General features: G+C 40.7%; 1 protein-coding gene across 20 annotated transcripts in view; it reads left to right on the plus strand.

Annotated features, from left to right (window-relative positions):
- LOC113018655 (adhesion G protein-coupled receptor L3) overlaps window positions 1–26,010 on the plus strand; it is a 272,591-nt gene extending 246,581 nt beyond the window's left edge. For 4 of the 20 annotated variants that reach the window (XM_080290280.1, XM_080290282.1, XM_080290292.1 and 1 more), the window contains 7 exons: window positions 225–316; window positions 10,520–10,688; window positions 10,853–10,978; window positions 14,527–14,623; window positions 19,680–19,805; window positions 21,880–21,897; window positions 23,149–26,010. In XM_080290280.1, coding sequence (XP_080146406.1) covers window positions 225–316; window positions 10,520–10,688; window positions 10,853–10,978; window positions 14,527–14,623; window positions 19,680–19,805; window positions 21,880–21,897; window positions 23,149–24,098 — 1,578 coding nt within the window. In that variant the 3' untranslated portion in view covers window positions 24,099–26,010. Of the gene's footprint in view, window positions 1–224; window positions 317–6,304; window positions 6,347–8,105; window positions 8,133–10,519; window positions 10,689–10,852; window positions 10,979–14,526; window positions 14,624–19,679; window positions 19,806–21,879; window positions 21,932–23,148 lie in introns of all 20 variants that reach the window. The other 16 variants (XM_080290285.1, XM_080290286.1, XM_080290289.1 and 13 more) reach the window with 10 other exon arrangements.
- The last annotated feature ends 827 nt before the right edge of the window (window positions 26,011–26,837 follow it).

Below are 26,837 nucleotides of genomic sequence, written 5' to 3' on the forward strand. Positions count from 1 at the left end.
CCCTGTTTAGTCCGATAGAGGTTTCATAGGATTTTGCGCTCTGTTTGGCAAAGTGGGAAACCGAGTCTGGCCGCACTGTTCCAGCTTTGTGCTACAAAGTGCCCTGATTTAAAATGAATGGACCAGTAACAGGAAACACACAGGCTTTGTTCCCATTCTTCTCTGCCTCTCTCGCTTTCCCTTCTCCTTGCCCCCGTAAAAATCCGTCTGTTTCTCTCTTCCAGCTCAACGTGATCTTTCTGGGCATCGCTCTCTACAAGATGTTCCATCACACAGCCATCTTGAAACCAGACTCTGGTTGCCTGGACAACATCAAGTAAGAGCACTCAGATCACCCAGATATCCATTAGTCTCCCAGAAATAGCACTGCTTGTTTTTTTACGGGAGGGAAACAATGTTTCCATGTGAGCGTGCTCGGCTCGCTTCCGACCAAACGTGCTTTTTCACTGACGGCTCGATTGTGTCTCGTATGAGTCGTCTCGAGTTGACTTTTTCCACCCGTTTCCTTCGGTTTAATGAACCCCTGGTTAAAGAGCAACTTTTGTGTGGTACTTTGTATTCAAGGCTCTGTTTCCGAGCAGTTCCCTTTGCCTTGCCTCCACTTTTGATATTTCAAAACCTCATTAAAAGCACTTAAGGTTGCGAACACCCAACCCAAGGGTGCGGAAATCTGAGCTTACAAGGTAAGCACCTCCCATTACATTGAAAGGTTGTGTCAGATGGGGTTAAAATCAAACAGGTATTCTGCTGCGTCTCCATCATTATCTGAAGAAAACTGTTGTCTGCGCAGGAAAAGGCCAGGAGACAATCTGACAGGCCCGACCCGGTGTTATCTTGGTGTCAACACGCCGTAGATGAATATTCATTTTGTGTGTGCGTTATGTGTGTTTCAGTCTGTTTATCCTCTAATGCCTGGCTGCTTTCAGATAATGTAAAAGCTTCTGGGACAATTATGACTATAACAAAGGTGAAGATTTTCTTTGCTGGTAAAACACTTAGTCTGCAGGTGAGATGAATGACAGTGTTGCAAAGGTAACTAGGGCCAAGGTGGAAAAATATTTCTATTCAAATATGATATAAAATGTCTTTAATGCAGGACAAATTCACTGTATCTGTTACTTTCAGTAGTCGTGCATACGGACATAATCACAAGTAATCTAATCATTACATTAGCTAAATGCAACCTCAGATAAGATATAAAATATGATGCATGATCTGATATCTGTGCGTTGGTGTTGTTCCTGGATCATCAAAGCTGATGTTCATCCAGGTTCAACATTGCAAGTGACCAGTCACGTTGTTGTGATGTCGTAGTTTTGCGACGTGGAAACGCCAACACACAAAACCTTAACCCCAACCCCATTAGCATAACCCTAAACATGATCACATCCGAACCCCTAACCTTGACCCTAACCGGCCCATTTTTGGGACTTTTCGTCCTGAGTGCACATCGGTCACATGCAATGCTGAACCTGGACTGACATTAATTGTTATGATTAATGCAAAACACCTACACAGGGGTATCCGATGCACCAAAACATGACATATTATCATTTTTTATTTAATACCTGCAAACCTTGCATTCATTGAGTCAACCATGAAGTTCTCTGTATACCAAAGTGTAATGTTATGACTGAAAATTGGCTCATTTCATGCAAGTAGGCACAGCAGCAAATCTACAACATAATGGCTGAAAAGGGGGGGGGCGGGATCCAGTAAAGTCCAGACCTCAACAGTCCTCTTAAGGTCCTCCCCGAATGCCTTCAAACCTCAATGAACTGAAGCACAGCTACAAAACAACAAAGTGCTTTCACAATGGTGTGAGAGGCTGATAACGTCACACAGGAAATGATTGCTTCAAGTTATTGCTGCTAAACTTAGCTCTATAAGATATTGAATCACGGGGTGTGTTTCGTTTTTCACACACTGCTTCTGCATTATGACTTAGTTTTTGCTACATAAATAATGTCACAGTGCAATATGTCATGTTGTTGTTTAGCCTGCACTTTCTTTTTACCATAGCTGTATATGCTGCAGTGAAATAATGAGATAGTCTTTTAAGGAGGAGTTCGAGTGCTTGGAAACGGTGAAATTGGTGCGATCAGGAGCAGACACACAGTACAAAAGAGCAAATAAACAAGTATCACGCCAAAAGCACAAACTTTTTTTGTGTGATTTTTCCTGTTGGCACACGCCTGTATTTTTGAGAACACAGCCAATTTATTGCATAGCCAGTTATTCTCTTTTGAGACTGATGCTCATGCATGCAATTAAGCTAGTGCCAAGCTCAAAGCACTGCCTGATCTGTTCCAAGACAACAGTCGGCCGTAATAACAAACAGTTAACTACAACTGAGATTGCATACATAACACAGCTGTGTGTTTGGGATGTATTTAATCATAATCAAAACATGTTTTTGCAAGGGAACATTTGTGACCAGGCTACAAGTTGGTATTACCGGTGCAGAGTTGGCAGTCTTATCAGATACGGTCCTGTATGCTGCACTGCCATGTAGCAGCTCCTGCCCCAACACATGCTCTATGATTATGCATAAGCACACAAGCAAAACAAAGCACAATACATTAAAAAAACCTGCAACATGTCTAAAGCTTTATGCTAATGAATCATGTTGTATAATAACCTGAGGCTGCATTGGGTTATGACTTCTTTCTTGAGTAGACCTTACATGCCAAGTTGTCTTGTAAGGTGCATGCTTAATTTGTGTTGAGAAAAAAAAAGCCTGGTGAAAAATGAATAAAAGGATATTTTGCAATAGAGACGTAATAAATTATTAAGTTGCATTAAGCAATGAGCCAACAGGACGACTAAAAGTAAACTTGAAAAATATCACTGGCTCAAAACGTACCTAACATCAGACCTCCCCTCCTGTTCTCCCTTCGGGCTCCTCCATGGTTATCAAACTGCATGTTCACATGGCGCCAGAGGATAGATGAGGGCCTCTGCTGCTACTGCCTGAGATTACAACACTGTTAGTGTGTGTTTGTGTTGCACGCAGTAATTATGTTTGCCACAAAAGATGAACTCATAATTCATATATATGTATATATAAATAGTAAAAAGACACCCACCCCTGTTGAGACATGCTCTTGTGTCAATGTGCACTGGTTTCTCAAAAATAATAGGCCATAGTTTGCTTTAGTGTTTACATGTTTTAGTCTCATTCATCATTAGGTGCATTATTTCATTACTTGATTGTAGAAGTTTCATGCGCACACAGAAAGTTTCTGTATTTGCACTGTAGGGTGACATAGCATTTTCGGTCATTGCTTTTGACGTAAGCTCCAGCTACCTGGTGTCAGGGCAGGCTCTTTGCACAGATGGTGTAAAGTTGTTTTGCTGCCTGTATGCTATGATGGATAAGGGTCTATGCTCTGTTTTTGCTGTCTGCCTCGCTTTTTTTTTAAGCCACTCTGGACACATTAGTCTGCTTTATGGCCGTGTTGTGGCGGTTTTTTTCATGGCATCACATCACCGGTTGTCTCAGCACAGTGGCCCCTGTCTGCCCCGCTCCTCTCAACCAAGTGATACACACATTTAAAAAAAGAAAAAAGGAAAAGAAAAGAAAACAATCTTCAGCAGGCTCGATACGGCAGCCTTTGGTTCCGCCACGTCAGTCCCTAGTGTGCCAATGTGCTTTCATATCACAAATTCACTACAGGATTTCTCAGAGCTGTGGTTTTTATATGCTGCTTCTTAGCGGTGCCAAAAAATGTAACCTGGACAATAATAAGCTTTGACTAGTTTTGTGAACTCTGCGAAGTAAATTATTTGCCTAGATTTGAAGCTGTGTTTCCCGACTGTTACCCTACATCAGTTCCTCCTACGTTTAACCTCAGCAGTCTTATTCTGGTGTTTTGCATTAAAAGGCAATGTCAAACATGAGCTGCTACATGCTATGAGGACTTATTGAAGTTGCTATTTTCAGTGGTTTAGCTAACATATCTGCTAAGGTTAACAAGGTACCCTACTTAGTTATGCTAAGCTATCAGTACTAAGCTTGGTTAAGAGTGAAGAGTAAAGCCCCATCCAAGTTGGAAGTGATCTGCTTGTAGCACATTGCTTTGTAGCTGACAGGTGTTTGTTAATGGACATCCCAGTCAACTAGCTTACGCTACAGAAGCGGCGTGTATTCCCTGATGGTTTGGTGAGTTGTTGCTGGCTGTCACTGTTTGAGATTAGCCACAAAGAGCGTGTTGCACCAAAAACCTCCTTATGACTTTTGGTTTGGTCACTTGCAGATTGCTGCAGTTGCCTGAGACACAACTTTTACTTTTGAAGAAAGCTTGCCTTCCACTTTTTATAACCACATAGTATCATATTTGGTAAGTGTTTGCAGACCATTAACCATCTACAATACAAACTACAGGCGACCACGGATATCTGCTAGCAGCTAAAGCAATCACAAAGAGGTTTTCAGTGCAGCACCATTTTACCAGTTTCGCCTAGCAATAGCAGGCACCGTCTTGCAACCTCTCACCAGGTAATGAATTTGTGTTTACCACCCTTAATGGATTCTTCCTTCAATTACTCATCTCAAAACTGGGAAAAGTTAACTATGGACCCACTCACTTTGCATTACTATTATTTCACAAGTCACTGAATATCACTAACATCCTAGATTCCTCGTAAGAACAAATAAAACTATCCATTAATCCATTAGTCTCAAATAATTGTGCTGTTATAGCATAACTGGATTTCTAACACATTCAGTAGCACTGACTCTATGTACGTATAATTCCTCGTGCATTCGCACAGTATTGTTGTTAGGTTTGATATATCATTTTCACAGTGCTGTTAGAGTTAGGGGAATTATTTCCAATGAGCGGTGTCACAGGGTAAGTTTAATAGTGCATCTAGTAATGCAAAATTGCAGACTAATGCATGTTCACCTAACTAAGCCTAACCTTGTTCGTTTCTCTTTATTCTGCAATCCTTTGTCAAAGCTATAACGAGGTTTCTATACTTAATCCAAACTTGACACCTCCTGCAGCGGCTTCATGGTGAAAGCCAATCAGTGCCACCTCATTTCTCCAAGTGTTTCAGGATTTTCTTGTTATTTGTGTTGGCAGCTCACTTTTAAACGTTGTAACATATGGCCTCTTTCTGTGTCCTCCCAATCTTATGAAGAGTGTTGGGAGTAGGCTCACAGTATGTGTTCTGCTCACAGGCAGATCTGCTTCGAGAAACCGACATGCTTAAACAATAGATTCTGCACATTTACTGCACGTTCACACCAAGACATATGCGTAGTATGTGTAAGGAGAGGCACACGGCCAATCTCGAACATCTACTATGAAGCACAAATGTGCCATGTTTCAGATATTTGGAGAACTACAAGCAGGACACCTGCTGCCCACACAGACCCTGTGCCTAGCCTGCTCAGCCTGGAAATGGATTGCTGATTACCAGCAAGTACATCGCTGACTATAACACTGATCGAAAATGCTTTAAAAAGTAAATACAACAAATGATTCAATGTGATTTAGTTCATCTTAAAGTTTGCAGTAGGTAACTACTTACTACTCAGTAAGACGCCAGCATATTATGTGACCACTTATGTACATCGGCCATTTTTCCACAGGCCAGATACATTGTGTAGTTGGTTCTGCAGGAAAAATATTGATTGCTGTGGTCCTAAGTGTCACGTGATTTATAACACTGCGCTCTCCTAAATGTAGCAACCCACTGACCTCCTCAACCCAAGTCTTACCGACTCGAAAACACTCTGCAGTGTTGGCCGTTTGTAAAAGAAAAAAAAAAGAAAAAGAAAAAGAGATGGATCTGTACAGCTTTTTGTCAGCCGTCATTCATCTGATGAGGTTTTTACACCAACATCCATTAGAAAACGCTATGAACACACACAGAAAACTGGAATTAGGTGTAGGCTACTGTGGGCTTTTATATACATATATATATATATATCCAATGCTTTTTTACCTTTAATGATCTATCAAGGTGAGCCGGTTTTAATGATCATGATAGCATTGGTTAATTAAGTCAATTTAGCCTAGCTTAATGAGCTATGCCTTCTTTAGTTTCATCTTCCTGCTATTTGGTTCCTCTTTATGGCTTGATGTCATGTTTTTTGTTCAGATTTCATCATACTGCCTTGTTTTAATATGAGTGTTTCATCTCTGTTTCACCGAGTATCTCTTTCTCCCTCTTTGCTTTTCTTTTTTTTGATTAGCACTCACATCCTGCCTTTTTATCTTATGCCGTGTTTATCTTTAACATCTTTCTGTTTCTCATCTTCTATTTTTTTCCTCCCTCCTCTTCATTTTAGCTACCGTTATTATGATGGATGTGTTATTGTAGAATGGCACTGGTAAGATGCAACATTTCTCAGAAGAGGAGTTGAATAGAATTGATATCGTGTTTGATGTGGTTTTTTCCCCCCTCCTCACCCCGTAATGGAGACAGTGGCTGCTGCTGCCCCGTGATTCATGGATTGCAGCGTGACTTTTGCACCGATGTAACTTTGAATACCAAACTTACTCTTGAATTGAGCTTTCTTAGAAGATGATGGACTGAACATTTTTAGCTTAGCATAGAGTCCTCCCAATTCAGATAAGGAGCTTCAAATGAAATATGCTAATGCTGTGATGTAAAAGATTTAAAAAAAATGTCTGTGCCGTCATCAAAAACTTTGCGCTATTGATGTCTTAAACATTTTTGGGGTGATTTGCATTTAGAGCATACCTTTGGTTAAATAATTAACACCCCTGTTGGCCTGATCACGGCACTTCTTTTTCCTCTCCCAGAAAGAGCCTATGAAATGACTTTATGTAGATTTAAAACAAATTGAATTGACCAATTGCAATCTCATACATAAATGATCTGTGACATTGCAATGAATGGCACCTCTGCAAATTAAGTCATTTGGAGGGAAATAGGTAATTTGATGTCACAGACTGAAATAGTTCTCTGCTTAAAATTGCCCCCCTTTGGCAACAATTAGTACAATAAAACCTTTTTTTGGAGGGAAAGTGCTGAAAGCTGTCTACTACAGCACTCAGTATATGTATTATATATTTATACGGGCTTTTGTACGGGCTTTGTGACGACCACAATTGAGCTAAAGTGCATAAGTTGCTAAAATGCTAAATTTGACACCCTAAAATGTATTTAAAGCATTTAATTACAATTATTCCTTTACGACATAATTAGCTTTGTCAAATATACTTTACATAAACTATTTTGAAGTTAATGATGCTGAGAATATGAGCAGATCAGTAAGTGATATTGTATTAGTAGCTTTCAGGCTACAGTTCTGAATGGGGCCTAAAAAAGCTGAGATGCACCCGCTTCATTTGTAAGTGAGCTGTTATGCTTTTCAGCGACTGTAATGCAGTCTCAGAAGTTTTGCCTCGAGGCTCCTACTATGCAGCCCTCAAAATCACCCTCATATTTTTATCTGATAACTCCAGAAGAAGATAAGCCGTGCCGTGCTGATATGAGTCGTACCCTCTTCATATCCTGTCCTCTCAACGCATTTCTTATGACCTCTTTTGTCTCTATCATCCGCTATCCCTCCAACAAAACTCCCACTAGTTAGAGGACAACATTTTGTTCTTTTTTTGTGTGTGTCCATTGCCTGTGTTTCTGTGTCCAATCTGGGGGCAATCGCCTTGATAAAGTACCTTTCCCACCAGGTCATTAAGACAGCCCTGGGAAAATTATGTTTAATGGTTGCTCTGGTGAATTCATAAATCATTTATTTCGCTGCGCACCTGGCCCATTTATAACCGCTTAAATGTGAAGGTCTGCCAGCATTTATGAAGGGAACTAGATACCTATGCAAAAGAGATAATTATTGTTAACATCTGTAAATCACTAACAAATCCGCTTCCAAAATGTGGAAATGTGGAAATGTATTGGATTAATGCAGGCTAGCATCAATCCCATACAGGCAAGCAAGCCATCGTCCTTCTCGTTGTGTTGTTTCCATCTTCATTTCTAAATTTTTACATTGGATTTATTGCCACATCTTTGTTTATTTATTTTACCTCTGCATTGCTTTAATATGTGATTTGATTCATTTCTGTCTGTTCTCTAATTTATTTTGTTCTCATTATATGGCTCAGCTATCAGGATTATGAACCTAAGATGAAGTAAGACAAAATTGGAATGGCCCTTTTTTTCTCATAATGCCATCTTTCATTTACTCCACCATGAACAAATCAGCACCCAAATCCATCTGGCTGCCTCCCTGAATCATTAACATGATTTATAGTAGAGCACTCAGTCACATTGAAGGCCACATTAGTGTGCACAAAGTACTCTGATCTTAGATATACATAGCCTACAGATGAGACAAGCAAGATTAGTTTTAAATGGCACCTGTATTGTTACAGCGCACTGTATAGAAATGTTAGTACTGTAGTGTAAATACCATACACCCATCTTCCCTTTATCCAGAACAAAAAGGAAGAATCTGGGCACAAATCAAAGTTTGAATTGAAGGGCTGGGCGTCCAACCCAAGGTGCTCATTGAGGACATTTAAAAAGATTATTACAGGAAGAAAAAGCAACACATAGGAATTAATGACAAATTACATGCGTTTAGAGGCAATGTGGAACAACAATGAATAAAATAGCTAGCTAAAGGCTAAACCTGAAAACTAGCTAAAAGTGGCTAAAAAAGTGAGTGATAAACGAAAGTAACTATTAAGCAGCTGAAAAACTAAAAGTGAAAGATGGAATTCTACTATAAGATTTTTGTATAAAACAATTTAATGATAACTAAAAGTAACCATCAAAATTAATGGCTAATGGCTAGTTAGCTAAGAATAGTGATTGTATGGAAGAACTAATTTTCTGAAAGTAACTGATTGGTAGCTAAAAGTAATCAATAAAAAGTTGAAATATAAAGCTTAAGTAATGGCAAAAGCTGAATAAAAGGTTGAAGCAGTTTAATAATAGTGAATATATGTTTAAAATGAATTGCTAAAAATAACTAAAGCTTAGCTTCATAAGCTAGCTAAATTAAAACAGATAAAATAGCTACATGCACTCAATGGCTAAAACAAATGGAAAGCTCAAGATGACATAAGCACAAGGATGATCAGCAGAGATTATCAGTTCACTCTTATAAAATTTCTTGAACCAAAATGATATAATTTCTCAAAACCAGGTCAGATGAGCACATAGCAACAAGAAAACAGACTTGGCGACTGGAATTACAGTTCGCACAAATCGCAGCTCAGAAAATATGAAAGTCTTATTTATGTATACAATCAATAATATTCTTAATAATTGCTAAAGACAAAGAAATATCACATCAACATGAATTTAAATGTTGCTGTTAAGGAAAAGCTCATCACATTAGCTCATCACATTAAAAGCATAAAACCAATAACACTCCCAAGAAATGTAACTATAACAGCCCAGCTATGATGAATCCTGATAAAACCAAAAATTAATGTGCACAAGAGTTGGTTTAGTCAGTCTGGTGCTGTATGTGCAGTCTTTAGTAGCCACAACATGATGTTTCTGGTGTGCATAATTAACCTCCTAGGACCTGGCGTCCACATACGTATGTGGACATCACATTTTGGGTTATTTAGACCAAAATACTCAATTCTGCTCTACAAGGGCCTGATATCCACTTATGAGGACATTATACTGCTACTGTTCTATCAAAATTTTAAACTAATATCCTCATATGTTGCTCTTATTTTTCATAAAAACAAAAATAAGGTAAAAAAAAATCTGGTGATTCTTTGCTTTTACATTCATCGGGCCCCAATCAGCCCAAATATCAAAGAGAAATTAAAAATGCATGCCGTGGAAGAGTTTGGGTCTTAGGAGGTTAAGCTTTGACAAAGCGCACTACATGGATACTGTACATGTAAGGGTAGACGGCACATTCTGACAAGAATCGTGTATTAATGTGATTAAACACTTATCTAGATCTTGCCAGAGGGGTCACCAGAATACAAAAGGGTGCAGGTGAAGGGGAAAAAAAACTGCCACTTCTCTGCGCAGTGCACCAGCACAAAGATAGAGCCCTTACTCTTAATAGACTTTGTAATCTCAAGGGCATTTGTTTCAGATAAACCTTCTGCTTGAGTAAGATTTTACAAGACACTCAGCTCAGGCACTAGAATCCAACATGTAATATACTAATGAATTTTCTTTTCCTGGAAACGAGGACTGTATTTACTGGTCACCCACACATATAGACTGCACTTAATTTTTGTGGGAGGATCAAAGGCTTTTCTTTTTGTTTGAAAGAGTGCAAGTGTAAAAATAAAGAATAGAAAAAGACTAAAAGGGAAAAAAAATCATTCTCATTTATCATCAGTTTCCTTTCCCTGTTCATTTCAAACTGTATTTATAATTGTGGATTAAGCAGGTTCTTCATTTCCAGACCTTACAGTTAAAGTTGTACCTTATTGCTTTATGACCTAATATCTTTGGTGCAGTTTATGTTCCTTCTCCTGAAATGACAGCTTTTATTAATTATTCATCAAATGGCTATTTGCTTACATTTCAGATCTTGGGTGATCGGCGCCATCGCCTTGCTATGTCTGCTGGGCCTAACCTGGGCTTTCGGCCTCATGTACGTCAACGAGAGCACAGTGGTGATGGCCTACCTCTTCACTATCTTCAACTCCCTGCAGGGAATGTTCATCTTCATCTTCCACTGTGTGCTGCAGAAGAAGGTCGGCATTTGCGTTCTCTCCCGTATCCAGAAAATAGCACGGTCTCACATTAATTAACTACATGCACATTGGAATTGATTTCCATAACGAGCATGCTGGAGTGTAGCAAGTTTGGAAAGTGGTGAGCTGCTAGTGCGAACCTGTCTGTGCTTTTGAATTTACAGGTGCGTAAGGAGTACGGGAAGTGCCTGCGTACTCACTGCTGCAGCGGCAAAAGCGTGGACAGCTCCATTGGCTCTGGCAAGGGCACCGCCTCGCGTGCTCCGGGACGTTATTCGACGGGATCGCAGGTTAAATAGCATTTTTCACTCCTGTAACTTACCACGTGATATGTTCTTTGGAAAAAAAGGTGAACAGCAAGATGATTTCTTTGTAGTGTATGTGCATGCTGCAGCTAGAGGCGGGAAATGATTTGATCCCGAGTGATACTCAGGATTACGTAAGATTTGAAGAAAGTAGGCAAGCAAAAGAGTAAGTCTGCAATTCGTTTTCACTGGGGCGGATTTAGGCTGCGCATCGGTACAGTGACGTTGAGGAAAGTACTGGCTTCAGCTTTATGGGGAATTTGTTCATGCTTACAAATTCAAATTTGACTGTCTATGCCAGGGTTTGTAAATTCGGTGCATAGATGGTAAGTCTCCTTGTAAAGTAAATTGTTAATGGATTCCACCCACGTTGACGTGAAGTATAGGATGAATTGGCGCGATACGCCGTAGCTGAACATCGTATCCATATCCCAAAGAGTGCGATTTCTTCCAGTGTTCAATTATAAATAGTCCTTAGAGTCAAGCGTGCAGTGGCAACCCACGGTACAAGCTGGATTCCGCACACAGATCAAAGCGTTTAATTATACACAGTGGTTTGACAAGATGGCTCTAACCTCATGCTCAGTCACTTTATATGAGCGAGACAGGAATGGAAACACTCAGAAAGATGTGGTTGTTTATTGCTAACTCCGAGGCTTCGGAATGAATGTGTAATCAGCAGAGCACATTCGAACCCGTCGGCTATGAATGGTTCAAGTTTTTGTCTGTCCAAAAAAAAGGAGAAGAAGAAGAAATGGCACTGTCATTTTCAACCCATCTGTGTCCCTTAGGTCTGGGGACAGAATCGTGTGCAATATGATAATGAGATCAGCTGTGTCAGTATATGTTGCTGTTTGAATATGTGAGCGATGTGTCATCTCGGCTCGAAACAGACGCCAATTCATGATGTGAAAAATGCTTTAAGCTTTTATAAATAAAAACATGCCCTCGGTTTAAATGTCACACTGCGATGGGGAAGCTCAGCAAGAGATTAGGTGAGGTATAGTGACAGCTGCTCCAATTTTAGTTAAAGCCGGAGTAGGAAGAAATATAGAAAAGGTGGAAGAAAGCATTTAGCATATGAAAAAAGACAGCCAGCGTGCTGAGTAACTTTCCCTTTTATTTTAAGTCCTCCTACCTACATTTTGAGCGTGTGGAGGTATATATGTTTAAATCTAAAAATGCTTCATGTGGGGTTTGAACCAGTTGCTCTATTGTGCTCTAGCTCCCATTACAGGAGGATAGTTTTCTCTTAGATAAGCGATCCCGAACATATTTTGAGCCACAGACCGGTTTAATGTCAGACAATATTTTCATGGATCAGCCTTTAAGGTGTAAATACAACAAAATAAAAGGATACGACCAAGACAAAAACTGTGATATTTTGTAAATATGATAAGAAACGCGAATTCACTGTGTGATTCTGTAACTTTATTAGCAGCGTCCTCCTGAAATGCGCCAACAACACTGAGAGTAACATCCTCCTCTCTGCCCATTAATGCTCTCTGGTCGCTATGTTAACGCGTAAACATTTCTTTCAAAATAAGACACACAACTACAACACGGGGAAAGACCCAGGAAAACCGAGTTAAAGATAAAAACCCTGAAAACCATAAATTTCACACCTGAGCCTCAACTCAGTACCGGTCCGGGGCCCGGGGGTTGGGGACCGCTGTCTTAGACCTTTGAACTGCATTATTTTTTCAGGGATTTCAGGGATTTGAACCAGCCTTCCATTTATGGTTACACAATGAGTCTGTATTTAAAAATATTTTCCATCACTTATGAAAATCAAGAATTCACCATGGGTAAAATTAAAGGACTGAGTGAATAATCAAACCAAATTAAAACTTTAGCCAGATTGCATTTAGTACCCAAATTATTTTTAAGTGGACCATAATAAGCTCTGCTTTAACTGGAAACTGTTCCACACACAAGTCTAGTAGTAGTAGTAAATCATCAAAATGAACAAGATTCATTTAATTAAAAATTTGCAGTCGGCCGCATCGATTAGTTAGATTTATAGGGTTAGGGCCCTGTAACTCACATCCAGTCACAGGTCCCCTAAGGGAAGTGCAGATGGAGGCTTGACTTGTTATTGGTGCACTGGTGAAGGGGTGAACCAGTGATGGGGTAAAGGCTGCAGTAAAAGCAGACAGATGAAAGGCGTAATGTTGTTAAACTCGATGAATGGATTACTGGGAGGATAATTTCCTCCTGAGAAGTCTGGCTAACTTGGAGTCTTGCTTAAAATGTATTATATACAGATGTGACAGATTAAAGGAAAAACCCATGACCCTTGAAATCCGTTGGTCTGATAAGTATGAAAACTATGTTAACTGAATTTTTAACCTTCAGTTAAAAAAATCTCAAACCAATCAATCCCGTGTCTGGGAATTTCAGGGTCATTTAGACCACTTTTTTCACCAGCAATGTTAAAGCAGAAGGGTGTTCATTGTCCCCAGGAGAGTTTCACACATGCACATAATCAATACCAAGGTGCATTGAAGCTGTTCTGGCCACATGTGGTGGAAAAACTCCTTAGTAAGGCTCCAATAACACAGGCCTAGAGACCGTTTGGCAACTTCAGCATGCTCTTGTGCATTCTTTGGTAGCTACTAGATTGCCAGTGTCACCTATAATTTGCACAGAGGACACAGAGTGGAAATTGCTCACCTTCAAAGTAAAGGCCGTCCCTCAGTGCTGCAACCAACACGGATCAGAAGGTGGACCTTTTATTTTAAAGGTTGCTCAGTGAGCGGTTGGCAAGTGTCTGCACACAAGTTGGCGATTTCCATAAAAGACGCCAACTACAGGTAACTGTAGCAATCTGCCAGAGCAATCGCAAGGAGGTTTTTTCGTGTAGCACCAAACATCTCTTTGTGGCCAATTTCACCTGCTGCAACCAGCTGCCAACTGATTGAGGAATGCATATTTTTTTCATATGTTGCCACGGGTTACCAAACAGCCTTTATCCCTTTTTTCCCTACATTTGACAACCAAGCCTTGTTTCGGCCTGGTTAAGTATACCATCACAAATGTATATTTTTAAAAACAACAATTTTTTTTATACTTTAATCAGAAAACTCTCAAATGTTCTGCACACAGGATAGAAAGGACTCTTTTCTATGGTTAGATGCACTCCCTTAGCTTGTGCAATAGCCCACGGGACTGTGATAATTAACCAGGATGAACTCTGTTGGATTGAGCCCTTTCCAACCCAAGATACAGACTCAAGAGAGCTTGACTGATGACTTTATTATTGATTTAACCTATCATAGTGCTAATGCTCATTTTTAATTGGAGGTTACTTACAGCTGACATGTTTCAGGGTTAAATACTAGATTCGAAAGCCGATAGCATCTCTTTTTCTTCATATCTCAGCCGTTATTGAGCTGTGAAGAATATGAGTGCACGCTTGAGGAAATATGCTGAAAGCCTGAGACTTTTCACTCGTCCTCCATGTGCAGACTTCTATTTTTTTCCCCCAGAGTGAATATTTTTATAAGGTGAAATGTTATTTTTCTCCGCAGAGCCGCATCCGTCGAATGTGGAACGACACGGTCAGAAAACAGTCCGAGTCCTCTTTTATGACCGGGGACATCAACAGCTCTGCATCGCTCAACAGAGGTATTTGTTTCCGCAGCACATCTTTTCTTGAGTGATTCAATACACCAGCCTTCACCTCAGAATTTATGACTGTGACTGAGAAACTTTTTTATTTTTTTTTCTCTCTCTCTCTCACAAAAGCAACGCTATTTTTCTCAAATTGCGTTTGGACTTGCATTCCTCTTAATAATGACACGAGGGCTTTGCAGAATTAAAAGCCTCTTTAAAGCTTTCAGCTGCAAACCTCAATCCAGCTGTAAAAAGTCAAGGCAAATCACTCATTTCACAGCAATTTTCCTCACATACTGCGAAATAATTAAAAACGCCAAGTGAAATATGCATCTCCCCCACCCTACTTGGCTGTTAATTATTACCAAATACCACAGCAAGGTTTACAATGTAAGAAATCACGAAAATGAAAACTCCTGCCAATAGAGCTGCAAATTCTTACCTGTTCAAGTGACAGATTGAAAGGATAAATGCTTCACCGCTGCAGAAAATTGTTTATTATGTCTTATTTTGAAGTACAAACCAACCGTTTTCTATCGTTTTGTTAGGAAAAGTAACACTAAATAGATTAGGTGGTAGAGAGAATAGCAGGTTCTAGGTAAATCATGCATTTCATCACATTTAATTCATTTGATGAGTGTGCAATAAAGGATATATTGAACACCCCGCCCATTCTGCCTGTAAAAGCCTTGAGTGAGAAACCAGGAAAAGTGCTTACTGAAAAACCTAAAAATCAATTGGCTGGGAGCTTCTCTCATATATATGGGACTAAAGAGTTTCCATATAATTCATTGACAGACAGAGTAAACTTTGGAGTCTCTCAGGTTAACGGGAGCAAATGCTGCGCTCGCTGGCATCCCTCCCCGACATCTCTTGACGCGAGTGCCACACCGCTCACTCTCTAAATTCGCTCTGGGCGTCTGCTCGCATAGACGCTAATGCACACTTACAATGATGGATTAATGTTCGACACGGGGAGGAAGTGTCATGATCTCAATAATTAGGTGCTCGGCTTAGCACCGTCAACAGACGCAGCTTTTATCAATAGTGGGGAGGCTGAAACGGGGCAGGACTGAAAGAAAAGCCTGCATGGATCTCCTGTAAATATATGTTAAAATAAAAAGAGGTAAAAATTATACGTTCATTTCAATCCCCCCGGCCTTCTCACAAGGCTCGATCTGATTGAGAAAACACTCACATGAGCTAAAGAGCATGCTGGGAAGTGTGTTCTTCCATCCCACGTGTTATAAGAAACAGATGCAAATAGAATTTGCACTTCTCCGAGGCTGCTCCCGTGTTGTTATTAAGGAATTATATGTTGAGGAGCGAATATTCCTAGCTGTTTTGTGCTCCGTATTCTTCTTCCCCCCCGAAACTCCTTGTGTGTGAGAGAGTGAGCCTGCAGCTGACGCTCTGACTGTGATCATCTCGAGAGCGGAGTCATGCAATCATCTTGATAGCTTTGCATGTTCAATTTATCCCAGCATTCAAGATTATTTCTGCACAATCAGTGTGATTCTTTCTTTTTTTGGGGGGGGGGCAAATTGTCCAATTCAAACACAGGCACAGTCAGTGGGGGATCTGTCATTGGGAGAATTCAAGAGGGGGGCTGGTGTTTATGGAATACTCTGTAATTAGGGCAAGCAGCAACAGCAACATCAAATTACAGGTTTTTTTCTTGTTTTAAAAATCTAAACATCCAGATTCCCAGGCAAAATGATAACGTGGCTAATTAATACTCAAAAAAGTAGGAATAATGCTGAAAGATGAGACCAACGCAGCGGCACTATAGTGCTTTTAAATTTCATTAAGCATAGTCTTTAGACATAAAAAGTACAAGTGCAATTAGAACGCCATAAAAAAAAAAAGAAGTCTAACTTTTAAGAGGAAGGGGAGAGTCACGGGGTACTATAAAAACCTTTCCCCAGTGGTGTGACAGATTCAGAGCGTTGGAAAAAGAACAGTACACTCTGCCGGAGGATCTAATTACGGTGTACTCGCACCTCAGATAAAAGATGTTTACCCGCTCTGGCACAGTGCATACAGGAGGCGCGCGCATGTAACGCCCTCACAAGTCTTAAATTCGGCTCCTTTAAAAATAATAGCCTCATACGTTGACGTGGAGAGAGAAGGAAAAAAAGAAAATCAACGACTTGTAAACAGGAAATGAATGCGCCTGAGAAGTATTTTCAGCATACTTGATATCCCGCATAATGTATTCAGACACTTGGATTTTTTTTTTTTAACCATCAGCTACTGTAAGAAAAACAAACATTACTGAATCTGCAGCATTCGTGTTTGAGATTGCAGCCTTCAAATCTGCAGCTAATCACCGGGCTCAGACTGTGAAGGTTGCTTTGGTGCGGTAGTATGTGGATGGGAAACTGATGAGTCATTTGGGCCAGATCCTGGCAGCAAGAATCTGAAGACAAGCGCTGCATAAATAGAAAATGAGCCTCTGTTCTGTTTCCGTGGAAGAGGCGAGGCTGATGCAAAGTAATGACCGTCTTCACTATAGAGAGGACATATCGCTTCATTCAAAGGTTATTTCGGCAACTGCGCAAAGAGAATGAGCAAGTATTGAACTTTGCTCTTTGGAGAAAAGGAAATATTAGACCACTTCATCTCATAAGATTGGCAATGCCAGAAGTAATAATAATGGTGCAGGCCCCGGCTGTTGGTAGGCTTCCTTCGTACTGCTGCACCTGTCAAGCTTCCCATTTTCACACAGCATGCAATTTACAGCGCTAATAGTCAGGGCTCTGCCTCTTGAAATTCTTTTTTTTTTAAGGTAGACAAAAGCAGGCCTATCATTTCTTTTCAGCAGCAGTTAACTTCATTTCCAATGCTATGTCAGAGAGTGTAAACTTCCCGCAATTGAGCACAACAGCAGAGCTGAGGCGCTAAAGTAGCTAAACTCAGGCCGAACTTCCACACAGGCAGGACAACAACAACAAAGCTGTGAATAGATCTTATTTTTAACTAGCGTTGTAACAATTTCCCAAATCCATGGTTCCGTTTATACCCAGGCTTATTTTTTGTTGTGTTTTTAAGCGTGTGAAAAAGGGAGAGAATTCTTTTTATTATTTTTTTTTAAAGGCTCGATGATGTTTGGATCATTATTTTCCAGTTCAATATTTACCTGAAGGGTCTTTAAAAATGTAAACACACGTAAGCGTTTCAGGCATCCTTGGTCGTGCATTTCATTCACTTTAAACGGAGCAGAGTTCTTGCATTGTTGAACTGAATTGTGGATCTGATGCTTTGCTTTGCTTGTGATGAGTTGATAAAAGTTCATGTATATAACGCTTACTGCCAATTGAAGCTGCTACCTGCTCTTGGTGAGTGACATAGGGTTGGGTAGTACATGTTAGAGCAGCCAATCCCAAAGGTGGTGGGGGACCTGTGCCATGAACCTATTTGTTCATGTGAGACACTGGGACTGTTGTGGAGGGCCCACCGATAAGCTTATAAAGTTAAAATTAATATCGAGCAGATTGTTTCAGCTTATTGGTGCATCCACAACAGTCCCAGTCTCTCAAATTGGGAAAACTAATTGCCCACCCCTGTATTGGAATGTCACCCAGTCTGGAATGTCCGCCAGCGACCAATGCTCAACTTGAAAGCAATGCGGGATGAGTGAATCACTCCCTGTCTGGATGCTCCTTTATAGTTCAACAATGCTAATTAGCTTAAGTATCACGAGAACATGGCTAATTAGCATATCATGAACACACAAATCTGTTATCAGCCTACATGTGCTGGCCTTAATAAAAACAAACAAACAAAAAAACTAAAGCAAAAACAGAGCTTTGCTAACATGCAAGTAGCTAGTAGCTCAGCTAAGCTAGGCTAACATACCAGTAGCTTTTAGCTAGCAGCTCAGTTACAGGGATGAAGCAATCCTTCCTTTTTTACTCCATGGCTGTCAGATAAAACCTCTTCCTGGGACTGTGTTTACTTCCCAGGCTTCTGCACTTATACATCTTTCTCTTCAACCTTATATCATACTTCTAGTAGTAATGTAATGTGAGCTCAAGCAGTAAAAAGACTCTCAGTGGAGTCGGCTCGAGGGCCATCGTGAAATTGGCGGATGGGACAGCGAGAGAAGAATGTGGACAGCTGTACTGCATATTCAGCTCCAGTCTGAGAAGCAATACACCCCTGCTTTTAAAAGAAATATGCAGCTTTAGCTGTGTCCCCTAGGCCGCATCCTTCAAAGGACCTGGCCTTCGCGGTCTGCGTGGCCTGTGTGATCTCTTGATTAATCGAGCAGATATTTGAAGTTTACACAGCTACATTCTCGCCTGAAAATATCTTAAAAATTCATTTTGTGACCAAGAAAGAGTAATAAAACTAAGTAGCTGCCGCCATTGTTGGAAACTGGAATTGGCTGGGCCGCGCTATTAATTCTGGGATAGGTTGGGCCATGAAGGATACACCCGACTCATCCTTCAAATCCAGGGAAACGAAAGACGTATTTGTTGGCCGCATTTGGAGCAGCCTTCGAATTGGGACAGCCTTCGTCTCCTAGCTCTGACGTAATTGGCCTTCAAATGTGGCCTCTGAAGGACCTGGCCTAGGAGTTGAGACACACCTATGACATTCCTAACATTAATATTGGGGGTAAAAAAAGTAATTAGTAATGCAGTTTCCTAAAACACCCTCAGACAGGTGCGTGCCCTCTGTGTTGTCCTGTTTGAGTCCAGAGACGTACCAATACCTGTGCTGTGTTGGCCATGTCGGTTCTCCTTTGGAAAGTTTACCTGTATACTGCCTGAATGTGGAGCACGAAAAAGGGCTTAAAGCTAATGGCCGACATTAACGGTACAATTAATACACTTTCCATTAGCCGCGTCAGTTCTGCCACTTTCATGTAGCAAAACCTCCCTCACATTAATGACCATATGATCATTTGGATGTTAATGGCTGTCACTGCTCAGCTGCATCTGCCCAACTGATATGTATGTTCTCTCTGTTTCTGTCTATATCTCAATTTATCTACCCACCTACCTTTTTCCTGTCTCCTTTTTTCCTGTCTCACTCTGTCTTTCTCTGGCTGCTCCAGGGGCTATGGCTAACCATCTTATACCTAATGCACTCCTACGTCCTCATGGCACTAACAATCCCTATAATACATTGCTTGGGGAATCGGCAGTCTATAACAACCCTCTGGGCATGTACAACACACAAGGTGTGCAAGCTTCTTTCATTCTTTAACATTGTGGCTAGGGCAGTGTTTTGTTTTTTTTTCATGTCTGAGCCTGGAGGTACTCTAGGGGGCACATCTTTGTTCCCATCCCAAAACAAAAAGCAACTTTATGATTGGACTATTAAAAGTAATGCACTAAGCTGAAATCCCAGCAGTCGCCTTGAGAGTTTTAACAGCGCTTTAATTTAGAAACAAAAAAAAACAACAACACTGCCCTTGCTGTCTTTGTGTTAGCTTTGAACAAGCTATAGCTTTATCATAAAAATCCTACAGGTTTGTTTTGCTGTGGGATTTTTCAGTGGTGTTGCATCTTGGCTTGTGTTCAGAGCCGTGCTATTCGGTTACATAAGTTGCACTCACTCGTGGCTGTTTGGCCAAACACACAGTGTAAAAATGAGGAAATCCTCTGAAATCAAGAGTAGGCGCCTATAGGGAGCCAGATACAACACCAGTCATTTATTTTAAATGTACTCCTGTGTTGTCAGTGAAGCTCGTGTGTGCTTTGTCTCAATGTTTTCTTGTTTTGTTTTTTTGTTTTAGCTTTTAGCATTGCATTCTCGTGAACACCGCTGTTAGATTCTCAGACACTGTTGTTTTGTGATAAATGTCGCTGAGGCAAGCAAGAATTTAAAAATGCAAATCGCCGGTGCTACATAACAGAGCGGTTTGAAGGAAAAATTCAGAGGTTACAGTTCATTTGTTTCTTTAGCTGTAATTTACGGTGGCCCTGAAAGGCCAAATGGACTGCAACCTAGGAAAACACCAGCAATAAGAAAAACGCTGTAAAAGCACACAAAACACAATGGAAATAGGAAAAGCAGAAATAGGAAAAAGCAGATTTCCAAAAGCACAAGGGAAGTGTTTCTGGGGAGACAAAAACCCGACGGACCAGCTGCAGGAACCAAAATATGCTAAGTATTGCGCTGGGTGACACTTAAAAGAAGTGGAGGATCTATCGGTTTTATGAGGAAAGAAAAGATGAGAGGTAAGTGTGTTAGCCTAACTATTAGCCTAAAAATCAGCCATCAGCATTACATGAATCATGAGAATAAAACACACCTAGCATGTTTTGGTTCCTGCAACTGGTCCGTCGGGTTATTGTCTCCCCAGAAACACTTCTCTTGTGATTTTGGAAATCTGTTTTTTCCTATTTCCATTTTTTCTATTTCTGTTGTGTTTTGTGTGCTTTTGCAGTGTTTTTCTTATTGCTGGTGTTTTCTTAAGTTGCAGTCCATTTGGCCTCTCAGGGCCACCGTAGAAATAGCTATTTAGCACTTCATTTCAAACTTGGTAACTGTCATAATTACTCATTCATATGTTCAAATGTAGATTTTCAACTCAACATAGATTCAGTCTACTTATTGTGATTTAAAAACAAAAAAACAAAAAACATTTTCAGTATCGCAGATATTAAAGCATTCCAAGTATTAGAGCTGGGTATTAGAAACCGGCAAGCCATCGTGGGTCAGTATGACTATCGAAATGCTATTTTATTTTCTCTCTGCAGAGCTATTCCAGCTCTCAGCAACTCAATATGTGTTTGCTGTAACTTTGCGAGTCTGTAAAACTGGGAAAACTCAAGTTAAAAAACAACAACAACAACAAAGAACCTCAGAGCTTTGATCAGCTGATAATTTATGTATGAAATACAAAGTGCTTACATTGGAGGTTGTGATGGAGGGCTATGACTCACTTACACTGCCATAGATGAGGAAGAGTAAGACTGCTAATGCATCAAAAGATTTATCTGTCTATTTGACACTAAAGTACCGTATCTGTGTTTTACCCAAGGATTCCATCTTTTTTTCTCTTTCTCTCTCTCTCTCTTGCTATATATATATATATATATATATTTGTTTGTTATGAGATATGTTCAGGTTCTTTGTGTGGGTGCACAGAATTTGCATGAGGGTTAAAACAATCTATTGCATTGCAGAAACATTTTCTTGATGAGTCATCAGCATACTATATGTGCGTTTTCCTCTTTCTACCTGTCACTGTTATGCTTACTGTGTTTTCTTTTCTTCTTTCCTTTCCCTCATGCTGTCCCTAAAAGAGCCCTACAGAGAGACAAGTATGGGAGTCAAACTAAACATTGCTTATCAAATGTAATTGACTTTGGCTTTGCTTTCTTTTCACTCGATGCTGACAAAGGGGTAATGAAAACAACGTCATTCCCTTTGGAAGCAATACAATTCTCTTTGTGACAAAGGCCCCTCACCTTGACAAGAATGCCAGTTAAATTGGTTTGAATCGCATCCCGAGTTCCACTGCTTACAGACATTTACACTACTTGGTGTAGTTTCAAAAAAGACAAGAGAGAGACTTCTTCCACTCACATGTCCTAGGCCTATTTGATATCACAGCCTGAATAAGTGAAGCCAGTTACAGCTAACATTAAGATTCACCTCAACGCTTGAAAAGGCACGTCGATATAAATTGATCTGTGATCTTTAATAGAACGCCGTGCCTTCGTTTGTGCACCTTTTATTTGATTATACCAAAAACGTACATAGATATATATTTAGATTTTTTTACGAGGCTAATTTCCTTCTTAGAAGTCTGAGACGTGCATCTTGTCAAATTTTCAAGAGGTCAGAGGTCAGCTTGACACTTTAACGAGCTGGATGGCCTTGTCTGAGGTAGTTTGAATTATCTTCAAATATATGCTTTGATGTTGATAGCATGGACTTGGCTAACTGATAAAGCTATGAAAGCTTCATGTCCATGCAATAGAAAGAGCAGAAAGCCTCCTTCCTTCCAGTGTGGCTTTACTTTGAAGTATCAGTTGTGTTCACATTGATAAAACATATCAATATATACCCACCCCGCCTATGCATTTTTACAATGTTGTTTCTAAATGCTCACATGGGACAATATGGTTGGGATCCAAATTCTACAACTGGTGTTCCGGTTTGTGTTTCACTTTTAAGAGTTAATTGCATGGCTTCGATGTGTCCGTTGTCTCTGCCTGCACGTGTTTTGTGCTTTTGTGCCGTGCTCGAAGTTTGGTGCTGTCTGGTATCGCACATGTATCAATGTCTTCATCACTGCCATCATTTAATTGTTGATTTCCATGAAAATGAAGTAAGTCTTGGTATTGAATACAATTTTTAAAAGAAGGTAAGTGTGAGCTCATAGGATTTTACTGTAAACTGTGTGCTTTAATTAAAAATGCTAATCCAGGCCTTTACGTCCGAGTGCATTTCATAGAACTGGGAGGGTTGGTGATTTGATGGCTGCTGATAAAAACAGCATTTATGTCTCACAAGAGTTCACTGTTCTCATTCAGCTGCTATATCCCTACTCATCTTTGTCATTCCAGAGGGAATCCTGAACAATGCCCGGGATACAAGTGTCATGGATACTCTACCACTGAATGGTAACCATGGCAACAGTTATAGCATTGCCAGCGCTGAGTACATGAGTGACTGCGTCCAGATCATTGATCGGGGCTATAACCACAAGGAGACGACCCTGGAAAAGAAGATCCTAAAAGAGCTCACCTCCAATTACATCCCCTCCTACCTCAACAATTCCCACGAGCGCTCAAGCGAGCAGAATCGGAACCTCATGAATAAGCTGGTCAATAATGTTAGCAATGGCGGCAAGGACGGCGGCTACGGGATGGGCTTGGGCGTAGGGATGGGCATGAATGTCGCGCTGGGCCTTGATGACCATTCCACCTTTGTCCCCCACCACGACGAAGGCCTCGGTTTGGAGTTGATACGCGAGGAGTCGAACGCCCCGCTGTTGCCGCAGAGGCCGCCCCCATCCCTGCAGGCGGTGGACAACCTTCACAATCACCTCCACCAGTCGGCACCCCCACCCCTGCCGCTGCCGCACCACCCCTTCTCGTCCACCAGCGCTTCCTCCTCGTCTCGAAGGAGGATCCCCCAGGAGAACAGCGAAAGCTTCTTCCCTTTACTCACCAACGAGCACACTGAGGACGAAGGCTCGTCGCCCAGCCACAGCCACCAGAGAGACTCCCTCTACACCAGCATGCCCATGCTGCCCGGCCTGCCCAACGTGTCCGGAGAATCGGCAGATGGCTCCAAGGATGGCGGCGACGCCAAGAGCCCGGAGGCCAGCTCGGACGACGTTTACTACAAAAGCATGCCCAACTTGGGCTCACGTAACCACCTCCATCAGCTGCATTCCTACTACCAGCTAGGGCGGGGCAGTAGTGATGGCTTCATTGTTCCCCCCAACAGAGAGGATCTATCTCCAGAAGAGGCCCAGCAGGAGCCCTCGCACCTAGTCACCAGCCTATAGGCCCGAACCCCCTCCCACCCGTGCCCATTGTATTCTCGCAGTCCTCTACTCTTCCCCCGTGTGCCCTTGGTCCATCAGTCGTTGGAAGTGGTAGCCTTTATTCTCTTTATTCTGTGTCCCGAAGACTGAGGCGGAGGAAGGAACTGTACCCTCGCTGTAACCGACCATAAGCAGGATAATAATTGCTACGAATGCGGTGGTGGGGGGCGTCGTCGGCAGTTAATATGTGACTCTATTTAGTTAGACACTGCAGAAGGTTGATGTTGTGCCCCCTCTCCTCCACTCGTCGCCCCCAACCCACACACCGAACACCCCACAACACCACATCCACCCCGTCCCCTCCCAAACCCTGTGTGGTTTGCCGTGTTTTGTCTCGTTGTGAAAAGAGACAATTACTCACACAGGATTTTTAGGTCTCAGAGATATAGTGTTGACAGTCTACAGGAACTGCATACCCCTAAAGTTTGAAACTGAAGACTTCACCAGAATTAAAACGAAACAAAAAACAAAAAAAAGACTATTTTATTATACTTCTGTATCTATATTGACTTTTTGAGAGATTTTTTTCCTCTTTGGTGAGTTGCAGCACATTTTGTTTGCTGAAGTGTCCCTTCAATGAAAAAAAAAAGACAAAAACCACACATATACGCACACACACATTTTGGACAGTTACCATAAAGGAATTATTGATTGTATGCTTTTAAGCATAACTGTTCTTTTTTTTTTGTTGTTTGTTTTTGTTTCTTTCTTTGATTTTACTGTAATTCCAGTTGTTAAAAGAGGGAGAAAAAAACTAATAAGAGAATTGCGAGATATTTCTATGTAACTGTACAGATAACTAGCATTGCACATAATAGTATGCTTTTTTTCCCGTTCCAAGCGAACCCTTTTGTCTCTGTAAATGTAGTGATTAGGAGCAATTTTGTTCTCTTGTGCTGGCCCTTCTGGGCTTTTGGTGCCAGTCTGTTTTTTTTCTTTCTCTTTTATCACTTTCTGAGAAATGACCATCGAAATAGGAGCAAAATTACACAAAAAATACCACAAGAACACACTTATCGTGCCGCATTTTCGTGAACCGTATTCACCTTTCTTTTTCAGGTCTGTTTTTTTTTATTATTATTATTTCCGCCTGGTTCGTTTTCTCTTTCGTTTTCTTTTTTTTTTTACTGTGTAGATAGCAGAGCTCTGATTCACAGATTGTCAAGGAGACAGAATCAGTCCAATTTAATCACGAGGTGTCCCTCAGAAAGTTTATAGTGCATCCTGCATCTATATTGGCATTCAGAAAACACTTGTGCTTCTCAGAAAGAGAACAAATTGAACCTTGATGAGCACTAGACACTTGTGCAAAAAAAACAAAGAAAGATGGCTGTTTTACTTATTAAAGAAAGAGCTTTTGAAGTGAGAAAAACTGGAAGTGTTTTTCTTTTTCTTCCTCAAGGAGAAAATCTATTTATTTATTTGTTAAATAAACAGTAATAAAGGATGGGAGCAAGTTTAGCAGCAAAAAGAAGTTTTTCTTATTGGCTATAATTATGGCTTCTTATTTATTCTTTTTTTTTGTATTGGTTTCCGAGTTGAATGACCTCATAACTAATATTTGTTGTAACAGTGAAACTTGTTTGCCAACAAATAAATTACTGATTAAGATTTATCATGTAGCTATGACAAAAGTGCTGGTGTTTTGTCTGAGTCCTGGGACACTTTTGTATGGATAACAGCCGAAGACCTCCAAATAACGGAACGATCGAGTCTTTTCTTACTTCTGAGTTCGTATTCGTCATTAGCCCTCTGTCCATTTTAGTGCCAAGTCAGTTTTGGCCCCGGCATCAGTGGATGTGCTCTGTATGCTCTGGTCTGCTTTATAATAGAAGCAGTGGTTTCATAAGCTGTAATAAATATTTCAATATCATTGCTGTTGTAACCAATGGATTCTTTACAGATACGGTGTGCTTGATGTGATATTGATAAGCTGCGCTGGAGTTGTGAGAGTAAAGTGGACCGCAGACCACTTGAAAACAAGTGAGCAGCCTTACCTCTGAGTAACAGTAGCAACTGAAGGCAGTCGATGTTTATACACTTATTGGACAGGATTTGTTGGTTGGACTTTACTAAGAGCTTTTTTGTATTAAAAAAGAAACAAAAAGGCAAAAAACCCTTAATGACCGTCTAGTCAACCTTAGCTTGTTTTATATTTGATTTTAAAGGTTAAGCAACTCTTACCTGAACTTGTGGCATTATTATGAGATCATAGAGCAGAGTGACATCTGTGAGATCACACATAGAGCACAAAGACAAAGCACAATTAAGGCTGAGCATTTATACTGAGGCAGTAGGACATTAGGTAATGGCAGGATGCTTACATGTGCGTTGATGACTCATGCACTCACTTTGATAGGTACACCTTGCTTTTATCGATTCAAACCCCCTTTTTGCTTTCAGTGCTGCCTTAATTCTTCATGCCACAGATTCAGCAAGCTGCTAGAAACCTTTCTCAGAGTTTTTTGCCCATATTGACACAATAGCATCACACAGTTGGTACAGATATGTTTGCCGAACATCCATCACACCAGTCTTTCATTTCAACACATCCCAAAGATGCTCTATTCCATTGGAGTACAGGGAACTCATTGTTCTGATCATGAAACCAGTTTAAGATTATTTGACATGGTGTGTTATCCTGCTGGAAGCAGCCACCAAGCAGCTATAGGTACACTTTGTTCATAAAGGCATGGACAT

The sequence above is a fragment of the Astatotilapia calliptera genome, chromosome 3, assembly GCF_964374335.1.
Source record: "Astatotilapia calliptera chromosome 3, fAstCal68.1, whole genome shotgun sequence".
Taxonomy (NCBI): domain Eukaryota; kingdom Metazoa; phylum Chordata; class Actinopteri; order Cichliformes; family Cichlidae; genus Astatotilapia; species Astatotilapia calliptera.